The 26,559-nt window shown below is 39.5% G+C and overlaps 1 protein-coding gene across 2 annotated transcripts in view; it reads left to right on the plus strand.

Moving 5' to 3' along the window:
* Window positions 1-3,517: 3,517 nt before the first annotated feature.
* Window positions 3,518-26,559, plus strand: part of LOC126456968 (zinc transporter 2) — a 131,907-nt gene continuing 108,865 nt past the window's right edge. The window contains exons 1-2 of one of the 2 annotated variants that reach the window (XM_050092907.1): window positions 3,518-3,672; window positions 3,777-4,038. In XM_050092907.1, the coding sequence (XP_049948864.1) occupies window positions 3,830-4,038 (209 nt within the window). In that variant the 5' untranslated portion in view covers window positions 3,518-3,672; window positions 3,777-3,829. Of the gene's footprint in view, window positions 4,039-26,559 lie in introns of both variants that reach the window. The other variant, XM_050092906.1, reaches the window with a different exon arrangement.

Consider the following 26,559-nt stretch of genomic DNA (forward strand, 5'->3'; position numbering starts at 1 on the left):
GTTACGCTCCGTCATGCACCATGTTGTGGCTTGAGGAGTATGTATGTAGATGTAGATATATGCAAGAGTTCTTATCCTCAATTTGTTGCTCAAGACACCCTCTACAGTCCCTCGACGCTTGTCGGTGCACTTTCCTTTAATCCTGTGAATTTGGACAGTGCTCTGTGATAAGGACGCTGCTTCTGCAACTCCGTGCTGCTACGTGACAACGGCCGACGATCAGTGACTAAAAGTGATTTCCAATTAATCTGAGATTCGAAATACTGTATTTACAACGGAAAGCCACCAAGCAGGCAGTTTAACGCCATGGCACACACTAATGCCTAAAGTAGATAGCACCTACCGTAAACGCTCACAAGGGTTTTATTCCTTCACAAGTAGTGCTGATGGTATCCGTTAATTTGTGACATTTGTTCATTCGTCTCTACTTCAAAAGTTGCCTCACGAATGCATCACTTGTGCAATTCTATCTCGTGGCCGCCAACGGGCTCTATCCATTAATTCAATGGATAATTCATTCATTAATCATAGTTGCCCATTAACATAAGGCTCTTGTCGACTTAAAAGTTGAATGGTATACAACAGAGACAATGTGGCCATCCGGATTACAGCTGTATGTATATAACATATATCAAAAGTAAAGTGGTTGACTTTAGTCTGCTAATCAGATTTTTGTGATCCACAGAATCAAAGGCATTGGCAGGGTCACAGAATACCGACTACACGATCACCAACTCGGTCTGTGAACAATAATTTTGTCTTCTACAGATTAAGGGCAGTCACTGCTATAGTAGTGGAAGGAAGAATTAAAACCGAAGACATCAGAGTGATACAATGAGGTCGCGCCATGGCGTCTACAGTGGAAGGTACGAGAATAATCGATATGGACGGTGTTCCATAAGTGCGGAACCGACGTTCTAAAGCAAAAACATAAAAAGACTTTAAATCCAAGTAATATCAGATGAAAGAGGGAGAAAACCTGTGAGACTGCGTTACTAAGATGGAGGTCATTCTGGAAGTCACCCTCTTGGATGCAATTCGTATTTTTTCATATGGAAACTGGGTTATATGGCATAACCAAAAGATACAAAATTACAGGCGAAAAACAGTGGTGTCTTCACAAAAAAGATAAACTATACACATAACAAGTAGAAGACTTACTCTCACAGTTACTATTCCAGTACTGAAAACTAAAGTGTGAATGCGTTAAGATTACACATTATTCTTGATGAAGTGAGTTTACTTTCTGTTATTGTAATTTAATTGAATGGAACCTTTTCGTCCATGCATAACCAATGCAAGATAGTTGTATTAAAAATGCGAGAAACAAATCTACATACCTTTGAAGTAGATACTTACACTGATCATTAATTTTACGTCAAAAACTTCCTAAAGTTGTAAGAGGGAAAGTAAACCAATACTCTACACCATTAAAATTTATCAGAGTATCTTCCGTTAGTCTTTGGTAACCCAATATCCAACTATAAACCAGAAGCTGCTACTTTTGGTCCACGCCAGGTATTTTATTATCCTGGTACCAACGATATCTGATGGGCATTCCCCTATCCACCACATGAGAAGGCACCCATTGGTGAAAGATTCAGCCAAAAGAAACCCCAACTGAAATGTTGAAATATGCCATACAAATTACGTGAACTTCTGAGAAATATTTTTGAAAAATATTTAAATGGCGAGCCATCCTCAGAAGATTGGAAAGCAGGATTTATGTCAAAAATTCAGAAGAAATAAATAAAAGATGAGTGTAAGAATTACAGAGGAATAAATTTGACTAATACAACGTACTTAGCATACTTTATGTAAGGACTAATAAAGATTTTTTAGAGACAGAATTTAAGCCAATGGAACCTGAAGAACAAGCTGGCAGAGATACCAACTGTAGATCATATTTTTTTTTTACAAACACTTGAAAAGAAAAATATTCAAAAGCAGCGTCAGGAACAGCTTACGATAATATACCTTTATGCAGTTTATGGAAGGGCCTAAATCATCTGATATTAATGTTATCACAATTAAAGCAGTTCAGAACCTATACAGAAAGAACAAAAAATTGAATTTTCTTTCACCTGGATATGAAGTTAGAAATGAATACATCAGAGATGCAGCCTACCACTGATACTTTATAAAATATACACAGAAAAAGCGATGGAAACTTGAAAGAAAAAGTATAATAACATGGGAATCCAAATAAATGATAATGCTATATATCCACTACAGTTTGCTGATGACAAGTTAATTTTGTCACAAGATGAAGAAGATATTGAATATATTAATAGAAGAGTATAAAAATGGGGCCTTCAGGTCAAAATGGGTAAAATAAATTACATGAACAGGAGGAACAAATCAAGATTTTAACACTGGTAGAAGGGATGGGAACTATGACACATACTGGTGAGTACAAATAACTAGAAGTAAAAATCACATAAGATGGTTAACAAGATAAGGAATTTAATTTAAGAAAAGTCAGTTCATGAATAAATGTTGAAATGTTCATTGTTGGAACATTAAATGCTATTTTATGGGATCAACAGATTAGAAAGGAAATAAAAGAAAAATCTTCAAAAGTATTATTAAAAGTAGTGTAGCCTATGTGGATCAGATGTATGGACAGTTAAAACCCAATTAATAAAGAGATTGATGGCAACTGAGATAGATTTTTGGAGATGATCTGCATGGATATCCAGGTAGGAAATGATCAGAAATGGAGTTATCAAGAAGAAAACAGATATCACAAGTTTGTACATCGAGTTTGTGGAAGAAAAACAACTCACATTGTATGGACATATAAAAAGGATGTCAGAGGTGAGATTGGAATGTGAACCACCAGGAAGGAAGAAAAGAGGGAGACCACCAGTCACAAGCATACAAGGAATTCAGACATTAATTAGGACAATAAATAGTGAAGAAAATTGTAGAAAGATGGGAACAAATGAAAGATGAAAACTGAATTTGATGTCCAGTTTTAGGTTACCGGAAAACGTAAACACATTGGAAGACTGAGAGTCATACTAAGTTAGTGATATGCAGTAGTACAATAATTCATTTAAACATTTACCTTTGCCATCAAATTTGTACTTTGAAGCAAACTCCATTTTTATGGTGACAATATAATCTTATTTCGAGTTTTAATTGCTGAATCACACTCCTAAAGTACATGACCATCGTCAGTCCTTTCAATGGTCGGATTTCTGTTACCGGTAGTACTCGAAAAGGCAGGTAATTTACATGGCAGATGCTAACTGAACTCGATGGCAAATATGATAACAGTAAAGAATTGTCCTCCATGTCTCTCTCTCTCTCCCCCTGTGGTGTGTGTATGATATATTAGTACTTCGTACGGAAGTTTTACACGTTTGTGTTTCGCGCGCGGTTGCTACGCCCATCTAGAAGGCATCTCTCGTCATACAGCCCGCGCCATCTATCGCCTCCGAACTGAGTTCCTTGATCCGTTATTCAAATATTTTCACTTCCATAGAGATGCACCGATCAAACTTCTCAGGTGTACCAACGTCACAGATACAAGCAATATATGTAAAACAGTGTAGATGCGTAAGGGCCACATATTTTGCTGACATACTTCTGTTTGTTATGTTTGACGCTATGTCTGTCATGCGACATGTATGGATGGTGTCGTAAGCGTGTAGTGTAGGAGTGGTAGGTAAAATAAACATTATGTTTTGTTACTTTTTGGTGTCAGTTATGAAAATGCGTTCGAAAGTGTCCCGTTATGAACGATAATGCAGAATCTAATTTAACAGAAAAGGTTTCTTCCAACAACTGCCCCTCTAGTAGTGACACGCCAAGTAGAAGTATGACTGAAGATGATACGAACTTGCTGCTCATCGAAGACCAGCCGGAAGTACTTGAAGCTGCTGCAAGAGTACCTGCCTTATCAATCAGTTCGTCTTCGAAATTATCAAGTACCAGCCCTAATCTTGAAGCGGTCGACGGTTCCGCGAATGTGTACATTAAGGATCAGGGTCAACAGCATTCTTACCAAAGAAATGGAACGGATACCCCGTAAGTTATAAGTGAATATTCCTAAATCTCTGTCTACTTAGTTCGTAGCGATCACTATTGAGTGAACATGTACTCTGTCTACTGTTTTAGAATGAATAGCAATACATCTCTTGGATTAACAATGCCGGATTGCTTAGGGTTACTTTTCTTAATACCGCTTTCGTCAAAAGTAATTCATAATATGTCCTCAGTAGGCGCGTTATATAAGAACCAGTTTACTTCAGGGTTTTATTGTGCTAGATTCATTTCCCAATGTGCAGATTGTGTTACATTGTGTTAGAGAAAGTTTTATAAAGAACAACAACTTCTACAATTGATCTATTATTTCATACTCTTTATCAGAAATGCTCAGCAGCAGTAATAGTCATAATGTTTTTGGAGTTTGATAATATCCAGGACATTTGTGTGTTGGCTAGGCATGAATAAGTGTTAGATACAACAGGCGATGAGAGTTGCAAATATTAAGTAAAATATCCACATTGTAAATAACAGTTTATGCTGACTGGTTCTGTTCTGCACATAATAGTTACTATGGCTAAAGTAAAGTTATAGTTTATGTTGTCACTTTTGCATTTGCTTTGTATGGCACATGAATTACAAATATTCCTCAGTAGTAAGTGTCAAGTTCTTAAATATATGAACAGACATGTAGGAAGGTTTGAGTGTATTTGTACTCCCACTCCATGCTCTTTGTTGTAGTGACTGATCAATTACATAGTGCAAGAATTAGTAGTTTGTAAGGTAGCAGTTGGGTAGTCAATTCTTCCAGGATTTTTGGTGGCTTCATGTGAAATTGAGGTTGCCTCTCATTTCTTTGTTTATTCATCCACATATCATCTTACAGTAATATAGGATTTGGCATTATTATGTGATGAAAATTAATAGCTGAAAACACACACACACACACACACACACACACACACACACACACACAGAGAGAGAGAGAGAGAGAGAGAGAGAGTGTATAAGAATGCTTTTATGAGGATAGGATAGGTGGCCAGCCATGACCTTCAGAAGCGTACCAGCATTTGCCCAAAATGATTTAGGGGAAACTACAGAAAATCTGTATTAAGATGGATAGGCAGAGCAAACTCCAACCTCCCAAATATGAGGTCAGTGCCTAACAGCTGTGCTGTCACAAGAGATTGGTCCCTATTGTACAATGCTCTTTGATATACACACTGTTTGCACCAGATACTTTATGATATATTTGTTCATTACTGAACAAATCAAGGGTACCCAATGGTGACTCCTTAACTATTCTCCTTGCACTAACCCATTCTCTTCAGAAAACTGCCTCCAGGCCCGTAAACGTGCATGTCTTCATGTTCGCCTCTCAATCCACATGGAAACCTTAGTCAGCATCGCCCCCCCCTTTCTCTCCCCATGATGAGTGAAATGTTGAACTCAGGAAAATGACATGACATTGCAGTCATTCACTGTAGCTCTTGGCACATGATTTTCTTGTAAAAGCATTATAAAGTGACAAGGTGTTTTAGCTATCCCCTTTCGTAAATAACCACTTCTGAGTTCTTTAAGCAAGCTTTGAGTGTGTAGTATGCTTTACTTATAAAAAAATGTCATAGCTCCCTTTGCAAACAGATATTTTATCAAAATATATTACACAGCTGATTCGCTGATAAAAAATGTTGTTTTGAGGTTTTTGCTTGTTTTTCCGTGGCAAAAAGAAGTCTAAACTGTCTCTTCTTCCATGATTATGTATAGAGCTATTAGTGAAATAGTAATATTTCCAACGTGCAGGCTCCCCCCCCCCCCCCCCCCCCCCCTCTCTCTCTCTCTCTCTCTCTCTCTCTCTCTCTCTCTCTCTCTGTGTGTGTGTGTGTGTGTGTGTGTGTGTGTGTGTGTGTGTGTGTGTGTGTGTATTCATTCCATGTTACCTGAAAATCAGTGTTCATCCATAAAAAACTTTGTGGTTGTTCATTTTATAGATTTATCTTGTAGGCTCCTATGCTTGATGCAACACTTATTTTCCCCCCTTTACCTGAAGTGTATAATGTTTGTTTTCTTTTTATTTGATGTTAAATTATTTTATGCGCAACAACCTCATGGAAGTATGGAAGTGAAACATGGACGGTAAATAGTTTGGACAAGAAGAGAATAGAAGCTTTCGAAATGTGGTGCTACAGAAGAATGCTGAAGATTAGATGGGTAGATCACATAACTAATCAGGAAGTATTGAATAGGATTGGGGAGAAGAGAAGTTTGTGGCACAACTTGACCAGAAGAAGGAATCGGTTGGTAGGACATGTTCTGAGGCATCAAGGGATCACCAATTTAGTATTGGAGGGCAGCGTGGAGGGTAAAAATCGTAGGGGGAGACCAAGAGATGAGTACACTAAGCAGATTCAGAAGGATGTAGGTTGCAGTAGGTACTGGGAGCTGAAGAAGCTTGCACAGGATAGAGTAGCATGGAGAGCTGCATCAAACCAGTCTCAGGACTGAAGACCATAACAACAACAACAACCTCATTTGTGCAGATTAGGTGGGACTGGATGTTATTCAGATTGGCAACTAAATGCAAAAACTGTAATGTATACTACAATACACAAACCTTTCATATTGTCACTAACAAGAAACACTTTTTAGCACTTAAACTCTGCACTTATTGTAGTCTACTCACATTTATTTACTAAAATAGGCCTAGTGTGTAAATTTCTTTTGCTTTAAACTGGAGTGGCATTTGAGAGCAGCACGATAGTGTAGTAATTTCATTAACATCTTTCAGCTGGGGTTATTTCCAGCTGATGTCATAGGTAAACCAGTAGTTTTTCCAGCTTCCTCCACATTAGGCATTAGTTCTTCCTCTGCAATGCCGCTTTCATTGTCCACTTCACCATCATTCCCTACAATATAACAGGTAGCAGGCGTACCGTGTCCAATTCCATCCATCTGCTCTACCCGTGACGTCATCAATATGGCAGAAATGGCACTCTAAGCATCTCCAATATGGCGCCTATGATGTAAAAAATACGAAAATACCTATAAATAAGGCAATAACATCTCCCTCCAAAAATACAATCAAACTAGCAGGACAACCGTGAGACATTGGGGGTTTTAGGGAGTGGACAAGCTAAATATAACAGAAAAAAAAAAACCACAACCCCAAAAACACAAAATGCCGAACAAAAAAAAATTACAAAATCTATGGGAATTGGACACTTCCCTTGGCCTATATAGGTCAACTGCAGCTAACGATACCAAAACAGCAAAAACTACGGAGGTGGAATCAGACATTTCCCTTGACCATAGCTGACGATACCAAAACACCAATACCTACATATAAAACTATACGAAAATTGTAATCGGTCATTTCCCTTGACCTATATAGGTCAACCACCACTGTTGATACGAAAAAACCAACACCTACAACTACGAAAAACAGAACCAAAACTACACCTGAAAAATTCAAAAGTCAAACATCGCTACATACACAATAAATATGCGAAACATTACAACTCGAGAAAAATAGACCCAAAAAACAATTACTTACCACCAACAAATTTCAGGGCTGCAAATTAGGTTGGCCATCACTAAAACACACACACACACACACACACACACACACACACACACACACACACACACACACACAGGGCGCCATCAAACACAACAAGACGAGAACTACAAACACAACCAACTCATAAACTCCGCGGTGTATTGACGTCACACACCATGGGTCAAAGCAGACAGGTGGAATCGGGCACTTCCGTTGACCCCAGGTAGCAAATGAAATTTCACAGTCATCCTTCAGGCCATGACTGGCATCACTGTCAGTGTGCAACCAGACATCTATGTTAGTGTCGCCTAGTCTGGAAGCAAGAGACCAATGATCTTGATGCTACCTGCAGTAACAACATAAGAACTGCATATATTGTATGATGTACTAGCTGTATGCAACACATTTTTGTGTCAAAATAAGAGAAGTCAACAAAAAACAAATCCAAATAAACTGGAAATCTGGATTAATGTGGCTTGGATAAATGTGTACTGGCCAGTCTTAAACATCCTTGAGAGTTTCACTTGATTTCTCTAATAAGAGCTGTGGTGTGTATATGATGATGCTGTCATCAGCAAAGAGAACATTTCTCCATGTCTTACACTGTCTGAAAACTCACTCATACATATTGAGAGCATTGATGTTTACATGTCCCATGTCTGCCAATTGTTTTACTAAAAATTTATCATCAGCAGATGTGTGAAGTGTCTCTGCCTTTTGATCCCTGCTTTCCAGGTGAAATAGGAACCAATCATTTGCTGTTACTCTTGTAAGTAGTGCTTCCAGCTTTTTTTGGCAGTATTTTGTGGCCAGCAGTGTCAAAAGCCTTCGGTAAATCTAAGAATAAGCCTGTGACACAGTCATCCTTGAAAAGAACTTCAAGTAATGCTTGCGAACTCTGTAATAGCTGATATTGTACATCTCCCACTTTGGAAACTAATCTGTGCTTTGTTAAAATAAAAATAATACTATTCTTGTAGCTTATTAGCTTATGAAGATGCTTTTGTAGCCCTGTAATTTTTTTGATTTTTACCAATCCTATCTTTAGTGTTGTAATACGGCATTAATGCCTGAAAGGCCAAGACCTCTTAACAATAATGTACAATTTTCCCTGCTGAATGCTGTAGGTGCTACTGGTCTAGGACTGATGCAGAACTTTTTGATACCCTAGTATAAGAGTTTACCATTTGTGCCATGCCAAAAAGGATTTGATATGCTTAGGATGCCATTACTAATACCACCATCAACACATATGTTAATATTCATGTCTCCACATATTATTTTGTTAGTGTTAGAGGCTGAGACACTTTCCAGGATTTCAGTTACCTTGATGAAGGAAGTGTCCATGTTACTGCTAGGAAAGCTGTACATTCTCAGAATATGTAACTTCATACAGATGTCTAGTTTCGTTGGTTCATTGGCTGCAAATTCAAAATGTGTATCTACATTTTAAGTGTGATCATAGTTGCTCTAGCTTTTTAAATGCTGCCACCCCTGATATAAATACCATGATCCCCCACACTTCAAGGTAGTTCTTAGAGTTGCAGCTTGCACATTCATATGATAGCACTACATGCTGTATTTCGTTTGCTCCACACCAGGACTCTGTAATTGCATACCACTGTGCTGTAATTCAGCTTCAAGCTGGTAAATATTATTAACAGACTGCACATTTTGATGAAAAGTGAGTAATTATAAGGTGTTTGCGCACTTCTGAGTGGTACATACTATATTTTGTGTAAATGTTGAAGAAGTCTCTAAATGACTGGAGATACTTACAAGGGAGGGTAATCTGTTGTTATGATTTATCCTAAAAAATCCTAATCTCCCACACATGATCATGTGTGGCCTCAGACCAGCTTGCTATATTCTCACTAATAAACTCCACCAACTTCCTTTTCCCAGTCCTGTTGAGCATCAGACCATACTTAGTACAGCCCTAACTCTCAATAGTCTCCACCAGCACCAGTGCAATGTGCACCTGTGCAACCAACTCCAGCTTCACATTGACTCACTGTACAGCACGGCCAAGACAAGTCCAATAATGTCACAAAAATATCTTAACCATGCTTACATTGGAGCTACCAGTTGGGGAAGTTAATTAATATTAAAGTTAGCCAATCAGGCCATTATGCACACAGATTTCAAGTGGCCTGCCAGATACAATTAGTGTCACTCGTTCTCATAAGATAGATGATAGCACAAGGGATTCCTCCTCCTTTGGCTCAGTTTCGATCCTGTATCCCTCTCTTGTTCAGTTTTAGAAAACCAAAGAGCATGTTTGGCAACACCATCTCTGATGGGACATTTGAATTTGCACATGCAGCGGCTGATTGGTAAACTTCAACACTAATCAGCTCAGAAACAGCACAATGTACCAATTTTTTCTGAACAATTATTTCTCATTACAATCTACTGTGCAATACCGTTACAAACTTTTCAACCTGTATAGACAACAAATGCTGGAGAAGTAGATGTAAGATAAGAGAAGATACAATATGTAGCATTGAAGCATAAAAGGGAAAATAAATAATAAACACTTCAGAAATGGATATGTGGAGAAATAAAAATGAGGTTGATGTTGGCAAGAGTGATTAGCATAATTTGTTGTCTGACGTGTACTAGAAACCGTGTATATTGTGTAGAGATTGTTTAAGTAAAAGTTATATAGTGGTCCTCCTGGCATTTTTCATACTTTATGCACAAAATACATACATAACGTGCATCAAAATATTCATCAGAGACTTGGCCATTTTTTAACAGTGGCTTTCTAAACTAGTACTGCAGTTTCAGTTTGTGTAATGAAAAGCATGTTACATATGGTGAAGTGCATTAAATGTGACAAGAACATAGACATCAGAGTATGCTGCAGATGTGTCTGTTACCAAAACCTTTATTTAGTATTCACATTCATTGGCTTCACCAACTTGCAATCAAATTATCACCTTCCACTCTAATGTACACCTCGGGCTACACTACATATCACTCTGCCACCATAACCAAAATGTTAGGGGTAATGCCCACTATCTCATGTTATCCTAAGCCTCACCTTCAGGTGATTCTGGAACATGAATATTTATTTTAGCTTCCCCCCCCCCCCCCCCCCCCCTCCCCTTTTGCCTCAGTGGTCGCAGCTCTTGGTTTCCTGTGCTATCGCTATCTGCTCTTTCGCTGCTCACCCCTTCTATTCTGTTCTTTTCATGGCTGTTTACTAGTTGAACTTCACCTTGTTTCTCCCTTTTGCTGTTTCAGTATTCCCTGTTTGTCCTGTGCACCACATTCTCTTCCAATCTCTCCCCCTGGTTAGCTCCTTGACCCTGGATTCGAATGGATCTCTCCGAGGATCCGAAAGCCTCCATTACTACAGTAGAATTCAGTTGTTTGTTCTGCCTGCCCTTACAAGAGTTTTGGGATGCTATTGCTTTTAACCAGTGGCTCTAAATCTGCTGATCATGTGGGATATGCTTTCACTTGTTTTGTTGGCACAGAACACCATCTCTTGCCTGACACTTGTGGAGTGTTAACCACAGAACTGATGGCCATTTATTGGGTCCTATGCTGTATTAAATGGTCCTCCATCACCCAAATTTGGTCGTGTGTGGATTCACTGAGTAGCAAACATCTGCCTGGGATGTCAGCTACCTAGCCCCCCATACTTCATGACCCCTCCAGGCACAGATTTGCATCATCACGTCAAATGCATTTTCGCTCAGTCATGGGCTGACTAGTGATGGGGCCACACTGCTGTCTAATAAATTTTGTGTGATTAAGGGAATTCCCACCATGTGGCGTTCTTCCCTTGGCCTCATCCTCTACCATCTTAGTATCCAACATACTAGATTGACTCTTAGTTTTTTATTCCATAATTAGCCACCCTCCTTTGTAGTTGGTAGGGGGGAGGGGGTCTCATGGTGACCCACATTTTGTAGAACTGCTGCCTTTTGGTCCTTCCTACTAAATATGCCATTGTACTCTCCTTGTCCTGTGTGTCGGCAGACAACCCTCACTTGGTTGCATCTGTCTGCAGTTTTCTTCATGAATGTGGTATGCCCTCTCAGATTTATGTACCAGAATTTCCTTCCAGAAATGTAGTCCCTCGGTTAGTGCTGGCATTGATTTTGAAGCCTTTTGGCTCTGTCTTTGCCTCCACATCGGTCAGGTTCCCCCCACCACAATTTTTCCTTATCTTTCTGTGGTCTTTCGTGCCATTTTGTTTCTCTTGTTTGGTACCTGCATTGTCTCGCAATCATGTTATGGTGTGAGGTTGGGATGGGTTGCTGGTGGTGCCGGCATCCCGTTGCACATACTGCCTCTGTGGCATCCCCCCCTGCTCTCACTCCTCCCTGTCTCTTCTTTACTCTTCCCGCCAATCCGACATTCCTTCTGCCTCTTCATTTGTCCCTTTTCCTTTCCCACCGGCTGGACTGTGCTGCTGATGTTCCTCCCACATTGGATCGTGAAAACGATGACCTCGCTATTTGGTCTCCCTCCCCACCCCCACTCCCCACCAACCACCACACACACCAATCACTCAACCATCCATTTATTTTGAGCTGTTTTCTGTGATCTAATTTTTGTTCCATTTTGCTTCACACCTTGATCTTGTCAAATGTGCATGTTTTACATCTGTGAGCGAAGTCACTAATAGTGTTTTTCTTTTCTTTCATTGAACTGGTAGGTATATACAACTGTGAAATACTTATGGTGAGAGTTCTGGGTAAAAATATTGAAAATACCTAGATCATAAATTTTAGGTTCGTTAAATGTCTAGTAAGCATTAATGTTCCATATTAAATTCAACTACATTACCAGCATAAAAGTATTTCATGTGTACATCATAGTTGGTGATGTTTGATTTGTCCATGAGCTATTTCCTATTGTGATACTTTGAACACATTTTTACTGGATACTTATTGCTGGAGAATACTGATGATGAGCCCATTACAGGTGTATGACTCCCAATAACAGTACAGTAGTCATGCCAGGAAAGCTGCAGAGAGCATCTTTATTATGGCACTATATAGCAACAAAAGACTGGCTGCTGCATATTCCCTGAAGTCTCCAAGCTACTTTGACAACCCAGCATAAATTGCTTGATCCCTCAAAATCCCATTTATTTATCACTAATACAGTGTTTATTTATGGAGTTCTTATCCTTTGATTGTTCTTGAATATTATAGAGTATACATACATTAAAAAGACTGGATTAACTGAAGTGTTTGATACTACTTCACCAACTCCCAACTGAACTCACTTTTCAATCTAACATAGACTTCAGTTTACACTACAGTACCATCTATCACTAGAGTCTGCATTCCAAAAGCTAATATAGACACAAAAGAGATATTGTCAGTGTCCTGTTCTCTTTTTTTTTTTTTTTTGTGCACATGTGACAGCACATGTCCCATCATCATTACATTGTGGAACAATGCCAACAATATATTTCAGTAGGTTTAGTTGAACCCCAAGAATTTACACCTATTTAAGTAAATTTAACTTTGCAGTACATGCAGATATTTAAATTTTGTACCATATGTGTCAGAAATACACACTGCAAACCATCTGTCTTGTTTAAAGATTGCGATAAATTTTACAACTCATTGAAATACAAATCGACAACTGTCGAGAAACATGATTATTAGGGTATAAAATCAGCCAGCAAAGTTGAATAGTTACATATAATGGTCATATATTAACTGCTCATCAAAGTTTACTGCCATTTAGAACTCAGACTGAAGTGCCTTAGCAGACAGTATTCCAGTAGCTCATCTCAGATTTCATGTTATTGTATAAAATAGCTCTTATTGCAGTTTCTGTTTGCTTCAAGAAGTAGGTCTAATGCTGTTGGACTGCTAATATGCTTGTACTGTTGCCTGCTCATGCAGGCCTATTTAGATCACTATTAATTACAGCTTAACTTTCATAGTCTTCTGACTCAGCAATATTGTAGTTGCCTCACAACATATACTGATAAGATAAATTTAGTTTCATTTAGAATAAATTTAGTGTTAGAAACATATCACACAATGTTGATTTCCATTAGTTATGTTCTTTTTGAGAATTTGGGAGCTTCACCTGGAAAATCTGTATTTTTTTTTTTTTAATTTAAGCAATGTCATTGTGTTCGAATTTGTTTTTGTTACTAGTATCACATACGGCTGGCTTAACCTTCCTATTATAGTTCATGCTTCTGGTATAAGGCAATTAGAAATCTTAGGATAGAGGAAGAGAGAGGGATTGCCAGCATAACAGTTTGGATAAGAGTGTTAATTAAATTGATGCAGAGGAAAACTTGCATTTATGTGGGGTAGGGGTGGGGCATTTAATGGATTGGGGAATTGGATTGAGGTTATTCTAAGACAGTAGCTATTGAAAATTTGTCATGATGGTTGTGGAACAGAAAAGATTTTTTAGAGGGGTTTTCCCATCTGTGCAAACCAGTGTAACTCATGGAAGGTGAGGAGGGAGAGTCCACATGTTTTGGAGCAGTCATTGAAGTTGTTCACGTAGTGCTACATAATATAATATGGCACTGGTGTTGAACTTCACCCTCTGCTACAGTTTGCTGATGGTCATTCATAGAAATGGACATCTGCTTGACAGCCATGCCCTTATAGAAGGCGTTTTCAGCTAAGGTGACGTACAAGGGTAATCCCAAAAGTAAGGTCTCCTATTTTTTTATAAGTACATAGACCCGTTTATTTCTACAATGGTTTACATCAGTTTACAGCTTGAACATATAGCTGTTTTTTGGCATAATCACCATTTCTGTCGATGCATTTTTGTAGACGCTCTGGCAGTTTTCGTATGCCCATGTCATACCAGCTCGCCACCATGCTGTTCAGAAAGTTATGAACCTCTTCTTTCACCTCGTTGTTGGAGCTGATTCGCTTTCCGGCCAAATGTTCTTTTAACCTAGGGAACAGGTGATACTCATTGGGTGCCAAGTCAGGACTATAGGGTGGGTGGGTGATTATGTTCCACTGAAACTGTTGCAGGAGAGCAACGGTTTGCCGAGTGATGTGTGGGCAAGCGTTGTCATGGAGAATGTGTACGCATTTGCTCAACATTCCTCCTCTCTGGTTCTGAATTGCCCGTTTGAGTATTTCCAGAGTCTCACAGTACCTGTCAGCGTCCATTGTGGTCCCAGTGATTCAGCTCCAACGACGAGGTGAAAGAAGAAGTTCATAACTTTCTGAACAACATGGCAGCGAGTGGTATGACATGGGCATACAAAAACTGCCACAGCGTCTACAAAAATACATCAACAGAAATGGCGATTATGTCGAAAAATAGCTAAATGTTCAAGCTATAAACTGATGTAAACCATTGTAGAAATAAACAGGTATATGTACTTATAAAAAAAATAGGAGACCTTACTTTTGGGATTACCCTTGTATGATATGGCTGATTTCATAGGTTACCCAACTTCTGATGAGGTATGGTATGCTAGTGATTAGAATGTGGCATACTGAATGGATGCATAGAAAAGCTCTTGCACTTGGATGATGCTTGTGAATTCACTTTAGAGGACTTCCACAAAAGGAGGTCTCATTTCACTTCACAATACCACCCAGGACTGGAACAGCAAAACCACATCCTCCTGCAAGGCTTTTACTACTTTTTATTAGATCCAGAAATGAAGATAATTATCTCAAAAAATGATTCCACTTCTCCCAAAGTGATATTCCACCATTTACACACGAATTAATCTGGTTAAGTTTTAGGCCTCTTCTGCTTCCAATCCCTTGCCACATGTGTCACATTTGTGTGAAAAATTCGGGTTCGAGACCGTACTCAGTGTGTCCAAGAAAAATGCCCCAGTCTGACTGCAGGGAGACTGAAGTTGCTGCAGCACTCTGAGGAAGGATACAAAGTATTTTGAATGACGTTCCTTTGCATTTGGGTGGTTACATAATGCCGTCAAAGCAATGTTTTAGTGTTAAACAAGAAATTTCGCGTTTTGAGTCAGGAATATTGTATACCTTATTTGTCTTATATGCACCAAAATTATTCTCAGAAGAATCCAAAAACCAATTTGAGGAACAATTATCTGAAGACCTGTACAGTTTTAGAAAAAGTGTGGGAACAAGAGAAACAGTATTGGCACTGATGAAAGTGATAGAGAAACAGCTGAAGAGGGGTAAGAGTATATTCAGAGCATTTGTAGATCTTGAGAAAGCATTTGATGATTTCAATTGGAACATGTTCTTCAGCATCCTTTGCTAATCAGTAATCAGCTTTAGATAGAGAAGACTTACATATAACACGTGCATATGTGAAATCGGAGTACTTCACTGTGTTAATGACGAAGAATCAGCTAGCATTCTAAATGGGGTATTGCAAGGTTGCTCTATATCCCCATACTTATTTAATTTATACATACAGAAGACAATTGAACAGGGTGAGAGAAGACATAAGCATAGGAGTAACAATTCATGGAGATTAGGTAGACATGCTGAGATTTGCTGATGATGTAACACTAATTGCAGAAAGTGAAGGAGACTGGCAAAAAATCTTGAACACAGTGGATAGAATAATGGAGGAGGAATTCCATATGTTAATTAGTATGCAGAATTGCCCATGCCAAGAATGCTTTTAATAAGAAGAAAAACATATTCATTACAAGCCACATAAGCTGTGATGTGAGGGAACAAATGTTGAAGACATATGTGTGGAGCATTGCAACTGATGGCAGTGAAGCTTAGGCAATAGGAGTGATAGAGGAGAGGAGACTCAGTGCATTTGAAACATGGTGCTACAGAAGAATGATGAAAATAAGCTGCAGAGAAATGATTATAAATGAGGAAGTTTTCATTAGAGCAAGACAAAATTTGCTTCATGAAACACATAAAAAGAAGGGCTCAGCTGATAGGCTGTATACTCAGAAACAACGGTTTATTGAAAAGAATAACTGAGGGAGTAGTAGAAGGCAAAAATTACAGAGGAATATGCAGACTAGAGTACATTAAACAAATAATGGAGGATATGAATTGTTCTTCATACTATGAGGTGAAATGGAAGGGAGACAAGAGAGAAGAAAGGGGAGCTGCTGTCAACCAGCCTTATGGCTGCTGACTAGAGGAAGCATCTCAAATATGATGCTTGATTTGTGGGAACTACTGCATCATATTTATAGCCACTTTGTAATGGAAATACAAATAAATTTATCATTAGTAACCTGTCCTGTTCTGTAAGCACTTATACTGTTGGTTGGTTGGTTTGTTTGAGGAGGAAAGGGACCAAACTACAGGGTCATCAGACCCACTTGTACTGCCATGGTAGTCAGTTTACATTAAAGTCTCATCAGTGTCAAGGTCATTAGAGACAAAGTACTGTCTTAGGTGGAGGAAGACTGTAGAAGGAAGTCACTGACGGGTTTTCGAGGAACCATCCCGGGAATTGGCAGGTTGATTGAGACAAACCATAAAAAAAAAAAAAAAAAACATAAATCATTATACCCAGGTAGGGACTTGAATCCTGCTCTTACTGAATTCCAGTACAGCAGCTTTGCCATATTCACGCTCCTTGATCACTGAAACTGAGCATTGGAGAAGTTCTGCAATTAATCAATTGGGAGAAATCACCCACTGATTCAAACTAAATGTTCATATTCATTACTGACAACTTCATGGTCTGGACTAAGAGTGAGGACATCAATTCCACATTTTTCCTAAACATCAACACCTCCTCTCCCATTCGCATCACCTGGTCCTCCTCAGCCCAGCAAGCCACCTCCTCAATGTCGATCTGCACGACAAGGGTGTCACAACCGATAACTCTGCTCACATCAAACCTATCAGCCACCAACAATACCTCCATTTTGTTAGCTCACACCTACACCATACCAAGAAGTCCATCCCATAGAGCCTGATTACCTGTTATCATCGCACCTGCAGTGATCAGCAGTTCCTTAGCAAAAATGCAAATGCTCTTGCTGAAACCTTCACAGATTGGAATTACCCTCTTGTTATATTCACCAAATACTCCTGGTGTCAAACATAAATGTGACAGGAAGAGGATCCCCTACCACCAAAAATAGTTACTGTTGTTGAGGTGGCTTACTTGAACATGTCAATTATACAGCCTAGCCACAGGGTCGAATGGACTTAAACAAACTATAGCAAAACAGAAGGCAACACAAATCAGCAAAAATTTACAATAATTTATTAAGAGAAAATCCATATTGCATTTCTTTAGTGTGGAGAAGGTGTGTGGCAATGTTTTTAAAAGTTTAACTTGGAACACTGGGCTAGTTGTGATTGCAGTGAATGATTACAGAAATAGTGTTATGTCCAGTTGGAGGCTTCTTGGCTGTGCTTGTGGGTACATACTGATGAAGCTCTCTAGAGGCATGGTATTGATACTGTCAAACTAACTGATGATACACTCTGTCAGTGTGGAATTGTGTGTTTGCTTGTATCTGACAGATGGATGCCCGTGTGGGAACTATTTATACGATGCAAGGCAGAAGCATAGAATGGTCTCTGTTGTGTGTGACCTCTATGGCATCTGAGTATAACTAAGCTATGCCTCTCTGGAGGGGGACCTTGCTGTGTGGTGCTCTCTCTGGGTATGACAGGAACAGCATCTCCACACCTTTTCCAGAAAAAGTTCTCCTGCACCTTCTCTTCCCAGTCAGTATCCTTTTCTCCAGAATGAAATTATCACCCTGCAGGGAATGTGCACTGATAATAAACTTCCTGAGAGATTACAACTGTGTGCTGGACCAAGATTGGAACTTGGGACCTTTGCATTTTGAGGGCAAGTGCTGTAACACCTGAGCTACCCAAGCATGACTCACGACCCATCCTCACAGCGTCACTTCTGCCAGTATCTTGTCTTCTACCTTCCAGACCTCACAGAAATTTCACAAGTATCAGAGAAGAAGTTTTGTGAAATTTGGAAGGTAGGAGATAAAGGACTAGTGAAAGTAAAGCTGTGAGGGACAGGCCATGAGTTGTGCTTGGGTTGCTTAGTTGATAGGGCACTTGCCCACAAAAGGTAAAAGTCCTGAGTTCGAGACTGTCTGGCACACAGTTTTAATCTGCCAGGAACTTCTAACATCCTTGTATGTCTGTATTCCACCCTTGCTCCCAACCCCATGCTCCATGGTCCATATCCTTGCAAAAGATCTGGATGCAGTGCTTGCCCACACATCCTCCCAGTATCATCCACAGGCATTACCTACTCCATCAAAGGCTGAAAGCAGCCATGTGACCTACCACCTACTGTGCAGCATTCTATGTGAGTTGTACCTCTAGCAAACTGTTTGTCTACATGAATGGCCACCATCAAACAGTGCTCAACAGATGCCTGGACCACTCAGCTGCCAAGCTTCAAGTGCAAGACTGTGTAATTGACTTATGCAGCCCATGCCACCTGGGTTCTTCCTGCCAACACCAGCTTCTCTGAAATGTGTGGGTGGAAATTCTCCCTGCAACATGTACATTGTTCGCGTAACCTCCCTGTCCTCATCCTTTGCTTGTCCCCATCCTCCACCTGCCTCTATCCCCTTCCCCACTCCAACTGTAGCCTCACATATACCATCCCCTCACAGTTCTTCACCTAGCAGCCCGCCATCCTGTCCACACCACATCCCTGCACACTCGCACAGGCAGCATTACAGCATCTTTCCCCACTCCTGCCTTTCTATCCTTCCCCCTCCTCATCTCACCTTTTTCCAGCTGAGATCATTCCTCACTGCATTCGGGCCTCAGCACTCAAGATCGGCATGCCTTCTGCATGCTAATCTCCAGTGACCCAATCTCAAGTTTAATGCTTCTGACCAGTGCATGGCACCTGCCCCTGGTAGCAGTGCAACACTGACATCTAAGGGCGCTAATGACCATTGAAGTTGTGCGCCCGAAAACCACCAAAAAAAAAAAAAAAAAAAAAAAAAAACACTGACATCTAGAAGCATTTGAACAAACATGAAACACCAATGTTAATATCAAATACATAAAAAAGACTACAGTGTAAAAGGGGTATGCCCATGTGTATATATTTTACCAGAGAATATTCTGTTCCACCTTTAACAGTAAGTGCTTGTGGGGGTAATTATATATATTTAAATTATTATGCAAGCATTCGTATAGTAAATAATTAATGCAGTGGAAACTAGTGTGATATGATCTAAGTCAGCAGCAAAATAGGTACTAGCAAATTACATATGCAAAAACACATTTTGTTCATCGTGTGGTGTTAAATACTTCCAAAAAAGGGAAGATTCCTTTCTTTTCTTATTGTAAAGTGCTTAACACTATTAAATATTTTGAAAGTAGTGCTACATCACTCATGTGATAGTGACGAATAGTAGTCTCGTGCTGCAGAAAGCAAAGTACTTCTAGTTCCTTTAAGTCTGTGAACTTCTCCTGACTCAGTGACAGGAAATCTGGAAAAAAAGAATGGTCTGCTCTCTGTAGGGCCACATAAAATGTGTTGTAGAACAATGCAATCACACCATTTTTTGCATATGTTTCTTATGTTGGTATGCAGTTTGGAGTGTTTCATACATTTCTTCCTGAGGCTTAGTCTTTTTTGCAATAGATAAGTTATATAGTGTATATCGTATTACTCATGTTGAATGGCAAAATAACAAACACAATTAAACTGAGCACATGGCTGATGGTGAAGACTTAAGTGGAGAATAAAACAGCTGCCTGTTTAAGTAAATTCAGTTGAAGGACTCAGAATAAATAAATTTTAAAAAATACACTGTTATTATAATGCAGCAGACACTGACTTAGTCTCCTTTTCCCCTGTACATTAAATCACAACAGTCACAGGTCACACAGAGCTGTGGACCTAAGTTGTTGTCAAGGCACCGTGTAAGTGGGTGGTGGCACCATAATGGAGTGGGCTGTGTTTACATGGAACAATGACTAGAAATGATTGTGTTTGGCTACTTGGAAACCATTTGCAGCCATTCATGGACTCCATGTTCCCAAAAAATCATGGAATTTTTATGAATGACAATATGCCATCCCACCAGGCCATAATTTTTCATGATTTGAAGAACATTCTGGACAATTCAGGCAAATGATCTGGCCACTTAGATCGCCCAATATGAGTCCATCAAACATTTATGAGACATAATCAAGAGGTCAGTTTGTGCACGGAACTTCCAACAACTTGTTGAGTCCATGCCACATCAAATTACTACACTATCCCGGGCAAAAGGAGCTTTGACATGGTATTGGGAGGTATCCCACAACTTCTGTCACCTAAGTGTAGAGCTCTGGCTTTCTGGCACACGGTATTTTAACGTCACAAGGACATAGTAAGCGCTGCTCATCCTGTGAATTTCATTTATGCATTTATTCAGGTTAACTTATTGTAGCTACTGGTCTCAGTCAAGTAAAATTTTGTAAGTGACGCCATGGGTGTGTTTTGACTGTAAAATTAGTTGTTCATACAACACACTATTGCAGTTTCAGTATTATGGCCATTATCAACTGGAAAGAATTTAGTTGTCATGTCTACATGTTTGATATGATGTCATTGGCGATATTATGAAAAGGATTGTTACTCACCATATAGTGGAGATGTTGAGGTGCAGACAGGCACAACAAAAATAATGCTAAATGTGTAAGCTTTCAACCAGAAGGCCTTCTTCCAAAATAGACAACACACACACACACACACACACACACACACACACACACAACCAATGTCTCTGGCTGCCATGGCCAGTAGGTAGTCATGTATGTGTGAGCTGTGTGTGTGAATTTGTGTGTATATGTTGTCTATTTCAGAAGAAGGCCTTCTGGCCAAAAGGTTATGTGTTTAGTAGTTTTTTTGTTGTCCCTGTCTGCGACTCTACATCTCCACTATGTGCTGAGTTGCAATCTTTCCTTTTCATGATATTGTCATTATTTCTTTCTGAATTTTCCATTGTGTGCTTTGATGTCATTCATGCACAAGTTGTTAAGAATGACATACATACGTCTGTCTTATGATTTTTGGGTTTTGATGTGTGCTAAATCACAATTATTTCCCTTGGATGATGGCCCTAAATCCGAAATTGCAATTGTGGCTCAATTACAATAAAAAGGCAACCATGATGTCATTTATGAAATTAAACCAGGTTTTGTTCGTGTCATTGAGTTTCATTTTGAGTTCACAGCAACAAACACAAAATTAAGTGTCATCACCTGCAGTAATAGCAAATGTGGCCTAGCTAAAGACACAGAGAACTTGTGTTCTATACACAGAGTATGTCAGATTTTCTGTTAGAATATAAATGGAGTCAATCTAGCCTTTTATGGCTACATGGGAAACTGCTTGCTTACGCTACTTGACATACAAGCATTCAATGTGTTGATCAATTAAAGCCATACACCTTATTTTAAGCCATACAATATTTACTGTTAATTGTGTCTTTCAAAAAATGAATTTATTGCTTTGAAAGAAAATTTCAACCATTTTCCTCTTAGTGTGCATTTTTTGGAATGTTACAAATACATCTTCCAAAGCAGCTTAGAGTTGATTTGCTTTCCTCAACCTTGCAGGATTTTCACTTACCTGAATTTTGTTTTCATTTGTTATAATTCGTCAACAAGAACCCAGCTGCAAACCAATCTTCTAGGTCGACATTTCTGATAGATTAAAGCTGTGTGCTGTCCTGGAACTCAAAGCCAGAACTATGTCTATAATGGGCAATGTTTTCACTGACTGGCTATCCAGGCTCAATTCGTGCTCCATTTCACACCCTCAGTTCTTCTGCATACTTTGCAGGAGAGTAGGGGGGAGTAAGGATATCGCTGATATGGCTACCCAGGGGTAGTTTTCACAAGACGAAAAAACTATTTCTGACTGGGACAAGGTGTGCAATGCTGAATCTTCCTGACAGATTAAAACTGTGCACTGGTCTAGATGTGGACTGTAGGTGTGGACTATGAGTGGGTACTGGGTAACATAGCTGTTACGGGAGATGGAAGGTTCCAGTTTCAAGTCCCAAAGTTTCAGTCTGCTAGGAAGTTTCAGAATAGTGGACACTCTGCTTAAAATTTGTTTGCCACACACATACATTCTGTTCGCTCCCAGCTGTGTGTAAGTAGGTTCTGACATGTGAATTTAATCTCATATTGAGTCACCCTTGTCTTCATAAGCTGAATAAATACTTGGTTCCACAGTCACAACAGTTTTTTCGCTTGCCCAGCTCTTGATTTGTGAAATTACTTGAGATTGTATGCTCTCTTTTTGGAAATGTTTTTTTGGAACTGTTAATTCCTGCTTCATCTTGATTTAACCTGGCGTAGGTACCGTTTATGTTTCCTGTTATTTGACAGAATCTTCATTAATCGAGACAGAGCGCTTGATTGACGTGCAAGAAAAAAAATCTTTGCTCTCAATATATGATTGTGTTTCAAGTAATCTGCAACATGACATCAGCTGCATTCTTTCAGTCAAAGAAGACGTAATGGACTCATCGATGTTTATTGGTGCGACTTTCAAAAGGCATTATGAAGTAATTTATGCGAGTTATCGAGTGATTATTTCGGCCATGACTATATCATTCACAAACAGAAATAAAGCGATTTCAATTTCCGTAGCGTTAGGCAGTGTAAAACGGAGCTGTAATTTTTATCATACGCGCAGTGTAGGTCTTCCTTCATCATAGTGTCAAGCTAACAACCAACCCAGCAACTATATATATGCGAGTAGCAGGAATACACAATTTACTGTTAACTGAAATTACTTATCTACCGATGGCACGTGTGAATTGAAATGCGTAACAGTGTGGATAATATATTCTGTTACCTGGTGTGCTGTAACTTAAGTGATTACGAATAGCGGTAGTGCACCCGACACTAATAAAACATGCCATCCCTCTAGTGGCTGTTGTGTAATATACGAGTACACGCCTGATGTCGCATCTGTTCGCTGTACGAGGGCAATATTATCATCTCAGAGAGCAAACAGTATTCTGTCTCAAAGGTTGATGTTTTCTCACAGTGCCCATAGAGAGTGATGCGTAACTTAATTAGTCCTAGCAACTGCAGCACACTCTTCCGTCCGTTGATGACGGCAACTACACGGGCGTTTACATGATTTGCTACGCGAAGAAGGAAACACGTGACTGAAATTAACTTTGTACCTCAGATTAAGACCATGACAGTGTAATAATGATTAAGATTACAGAACTGTACAAGATCTCCGCCTGTGAAAATTCCGTTTGGTGTGAAGCTCCTGCGTTCTATAATCTTGGACGAACATGACATGCAAAGAGGGTCTAGATATGTTCTCCCGTAAATTCCCTCCTCATATTTCGTATGCCGACGAATCATATCCAACACTTATTCTATTGTGCACAGGTGCGCATTCACAGGAAGTTGGAGATATAGATCTGATGCTGGCAAAGTTCGCCAAGCAACTATTATTTCTCATCAGTGTCTGACATCGGTCGAGGTTTATAACGAGTCTGTTCCCTCCATTTTACCCGTTAAGAAATGAGGAGCTAACTTCAATCGTAGCCATGCTTCGCTTAATGGAGATCCACGCGAAGGCCATACTAAATCTGTAACCACAGGAGAAAACGTCTAAGAAGTGATATCGGTGGTTGCAGTTTCTGGGAATTTGTCACGTGGATCGTTTTAATGAAGAGTACTGCCGCGTTTTAATCCAGCCACCCGCTTCCTTTTTATAATCTCTGTAGTCATATAGTTCTATGAGCTCGAGTGTTCATCAGGACTGCCAAGTTTCTTTAAATACAGTTGCATATTTAGAAGAATGTTTAATAGACCCTTGTTATGATGGGTAAAAAACGTAAGAAACGACGAATTACTGAAATCTTTGTTGATGTATGATGAGATGTGTATGGAAATATCTTGATTAATTAGCCTTTATAGTACAAAACCTTAAAACGCCTGATGTCCTCCACATTATATTGTTGGCAAGACTGGAGGCACGTGAAGTTACGAGGGAGAGGGAGGAAGTGTCACGATAGAAAACCCGAGGGTAGCATTTCGCCGGCCAAGAAAAACTGTAGTACTAAACTTAAAACTGAAATATCAGAAACACAGAAAGAAGAGATAGTGAGTGGAGTAGGTATTAGACTTTTAGTTCTAAACTACATAAGGATCTTGTAATAAGTATATAGCATTTTCATATTGACCACCATTTTTTTAATGGTCGTGGTATCGTTTCCCCAAACAAATAATTTGTTTCGCCGTGTGGCCAAAGAGGAATGTGTCCGCAGGGTAACGTTAGTCATGGCTGTGCCGTTTGCAAGCCATAGATAAGTGAACAATTATCTCCGTTTTGTTTGGTATGATTTCGATGCAAATGACCTTCAGATATTTGCTTTCTTTCGGCGAAATGGTGGCGTGTGCAGTGAGAAATGGTGCTTACCACTTCCGTGTACTTGAGCGAAGCTAACAGAATGTTTACAAAACGGTCCACTTGAAAATCAGCTAAGAATACAGTTTTTCGTGGAAATTCGAGAGTTCGTTTTTATGATGGCTCATAACAACACTGCAGTTGTTTTGCAGATGTACCACACAGATTGTGTTTTATGCAGGAGTATGAGCAACACACATTTAGTTGAGACTTGAGTAGGAGTAGACTTTTCTGAGAATGAACATGATCCGAAACGGCCGCCGCATATAAAATTTTAACAGCAATTTTTCTTTTCTTTTTATGGCGAAACTTGATAACAGCTGACATTCAACGTCAGGTCTGTAAGGTCTATCGAAGCGATACTGTAAATAAACCTTCGCTTCAAACATGAGTCCGAATATTTGGTTCAGAACACGGGAAGATCGAGGCGGGAAGCAGATAGAAGTAACAGAGGAATTGTTGCAGAATATTGATTAGCAATTACAGAGCAACAGGTATCTCAACGGTGACGACAACACTGTTCCAGTTTATAGAAATTTCACAAAAAATTATATTAATTTAATGTAAAAAGAGGCAAATTTCCGTTACCGGGATATACAGAAACTGTTTTTGCTTTACGACAATTGATGAGGTAATTGACAGTTTGTAAAAGAGCTGAGGAAGTTTAGAACGTTTGCGTGTGAGAAATATCAGACGCGATTGTTGTAGAAGTGCTGGCCTGCTTTTTCTGGTTCTGTTACGGAACAGTTAAACTTTACCTTTTTTTATTTTTATTTTTTTTCAAAACAGCCCGATATTTATTGCATTCTTACGGCCATATGGTGCCAATCTTCTTCATGCTCCTTTGGTTTCGGAATCCCTCTACATCAACATCTGCATGACTGCTCTGCGATTCTCACGTTAAGTGCTTGGCAGAGGGTTGATAGAAGCACTTTCAGACATTTTCTTGGCCGTTCCACTCTCGAAGAGCATGTAGGAAAGATGAATACCTAAATCTTTCCGTGTCAGTTCTGATTTCTCTAATTTTATTACGATAATCATTTTTCGCAATGTAGCAGTGAGTCAACAAAAATTTTCGCATACGGAGAAACCGGGGGACTGATATTTCGGGAATAAATCTCTCCTGATCGAAAAATAATTTTGTTTTAATGATTGCCACCCCCAATTAACGTATCATATCAGTGACTCTCTCTTGCCTATTTCGCGATGATACAAAACGAGATGCCCTTCTTAGAACTTCAGAGTGTGGACCCAGAACTGTCAATATTCTCTTAGCTCTGCGGCTGTGAACAGGTCTGAAAATTATGAATATTTGATAATGTAAAGAGGGAGATGCTGTTTTTTTCCCCCTTTTAGTCTGCCTGTCAGTGGTTCCCTTCACCTGATGAGAATGTTCTGTGCTGCTGGTTAGGCCGCGAGCGCCTCCATGTGGGCCACACGCGAGTAACTGGAAAGTCATTTTTTAGACTGTGAACGTATCATGCTTTGTTTCACGAAATTTAGCCGAGAAACTTGAAAACTCATCGGTGTAAGAATATAAACACCTTCATTAAAATTTTAATTGGGGAGGGAGGGGGGGCGGTCGCGACTACCTTGAGGGGCCCCTCCTCCCTTAGATCCGCGCCTGCTTAACAAGCGTGTCTCAATATGAAAATAAAATG

Source organism: Schistocerca serialis, chromosome 2 (genome assembly GCF_023864345.2).
Source record: "Schistocerca serialis cubense isolate TAMUIC-IGC-003099 chromosome 2, iqSchSeri2.2, whole genome shotgun sequence".
Taxonomy (NCBI): domain Eukaryota; kingdom Metazoa; phylum Arthropoda; class Insecta; order Orthoptera; family Acrididae; genus Schistocerca; species Schistocerca serialis.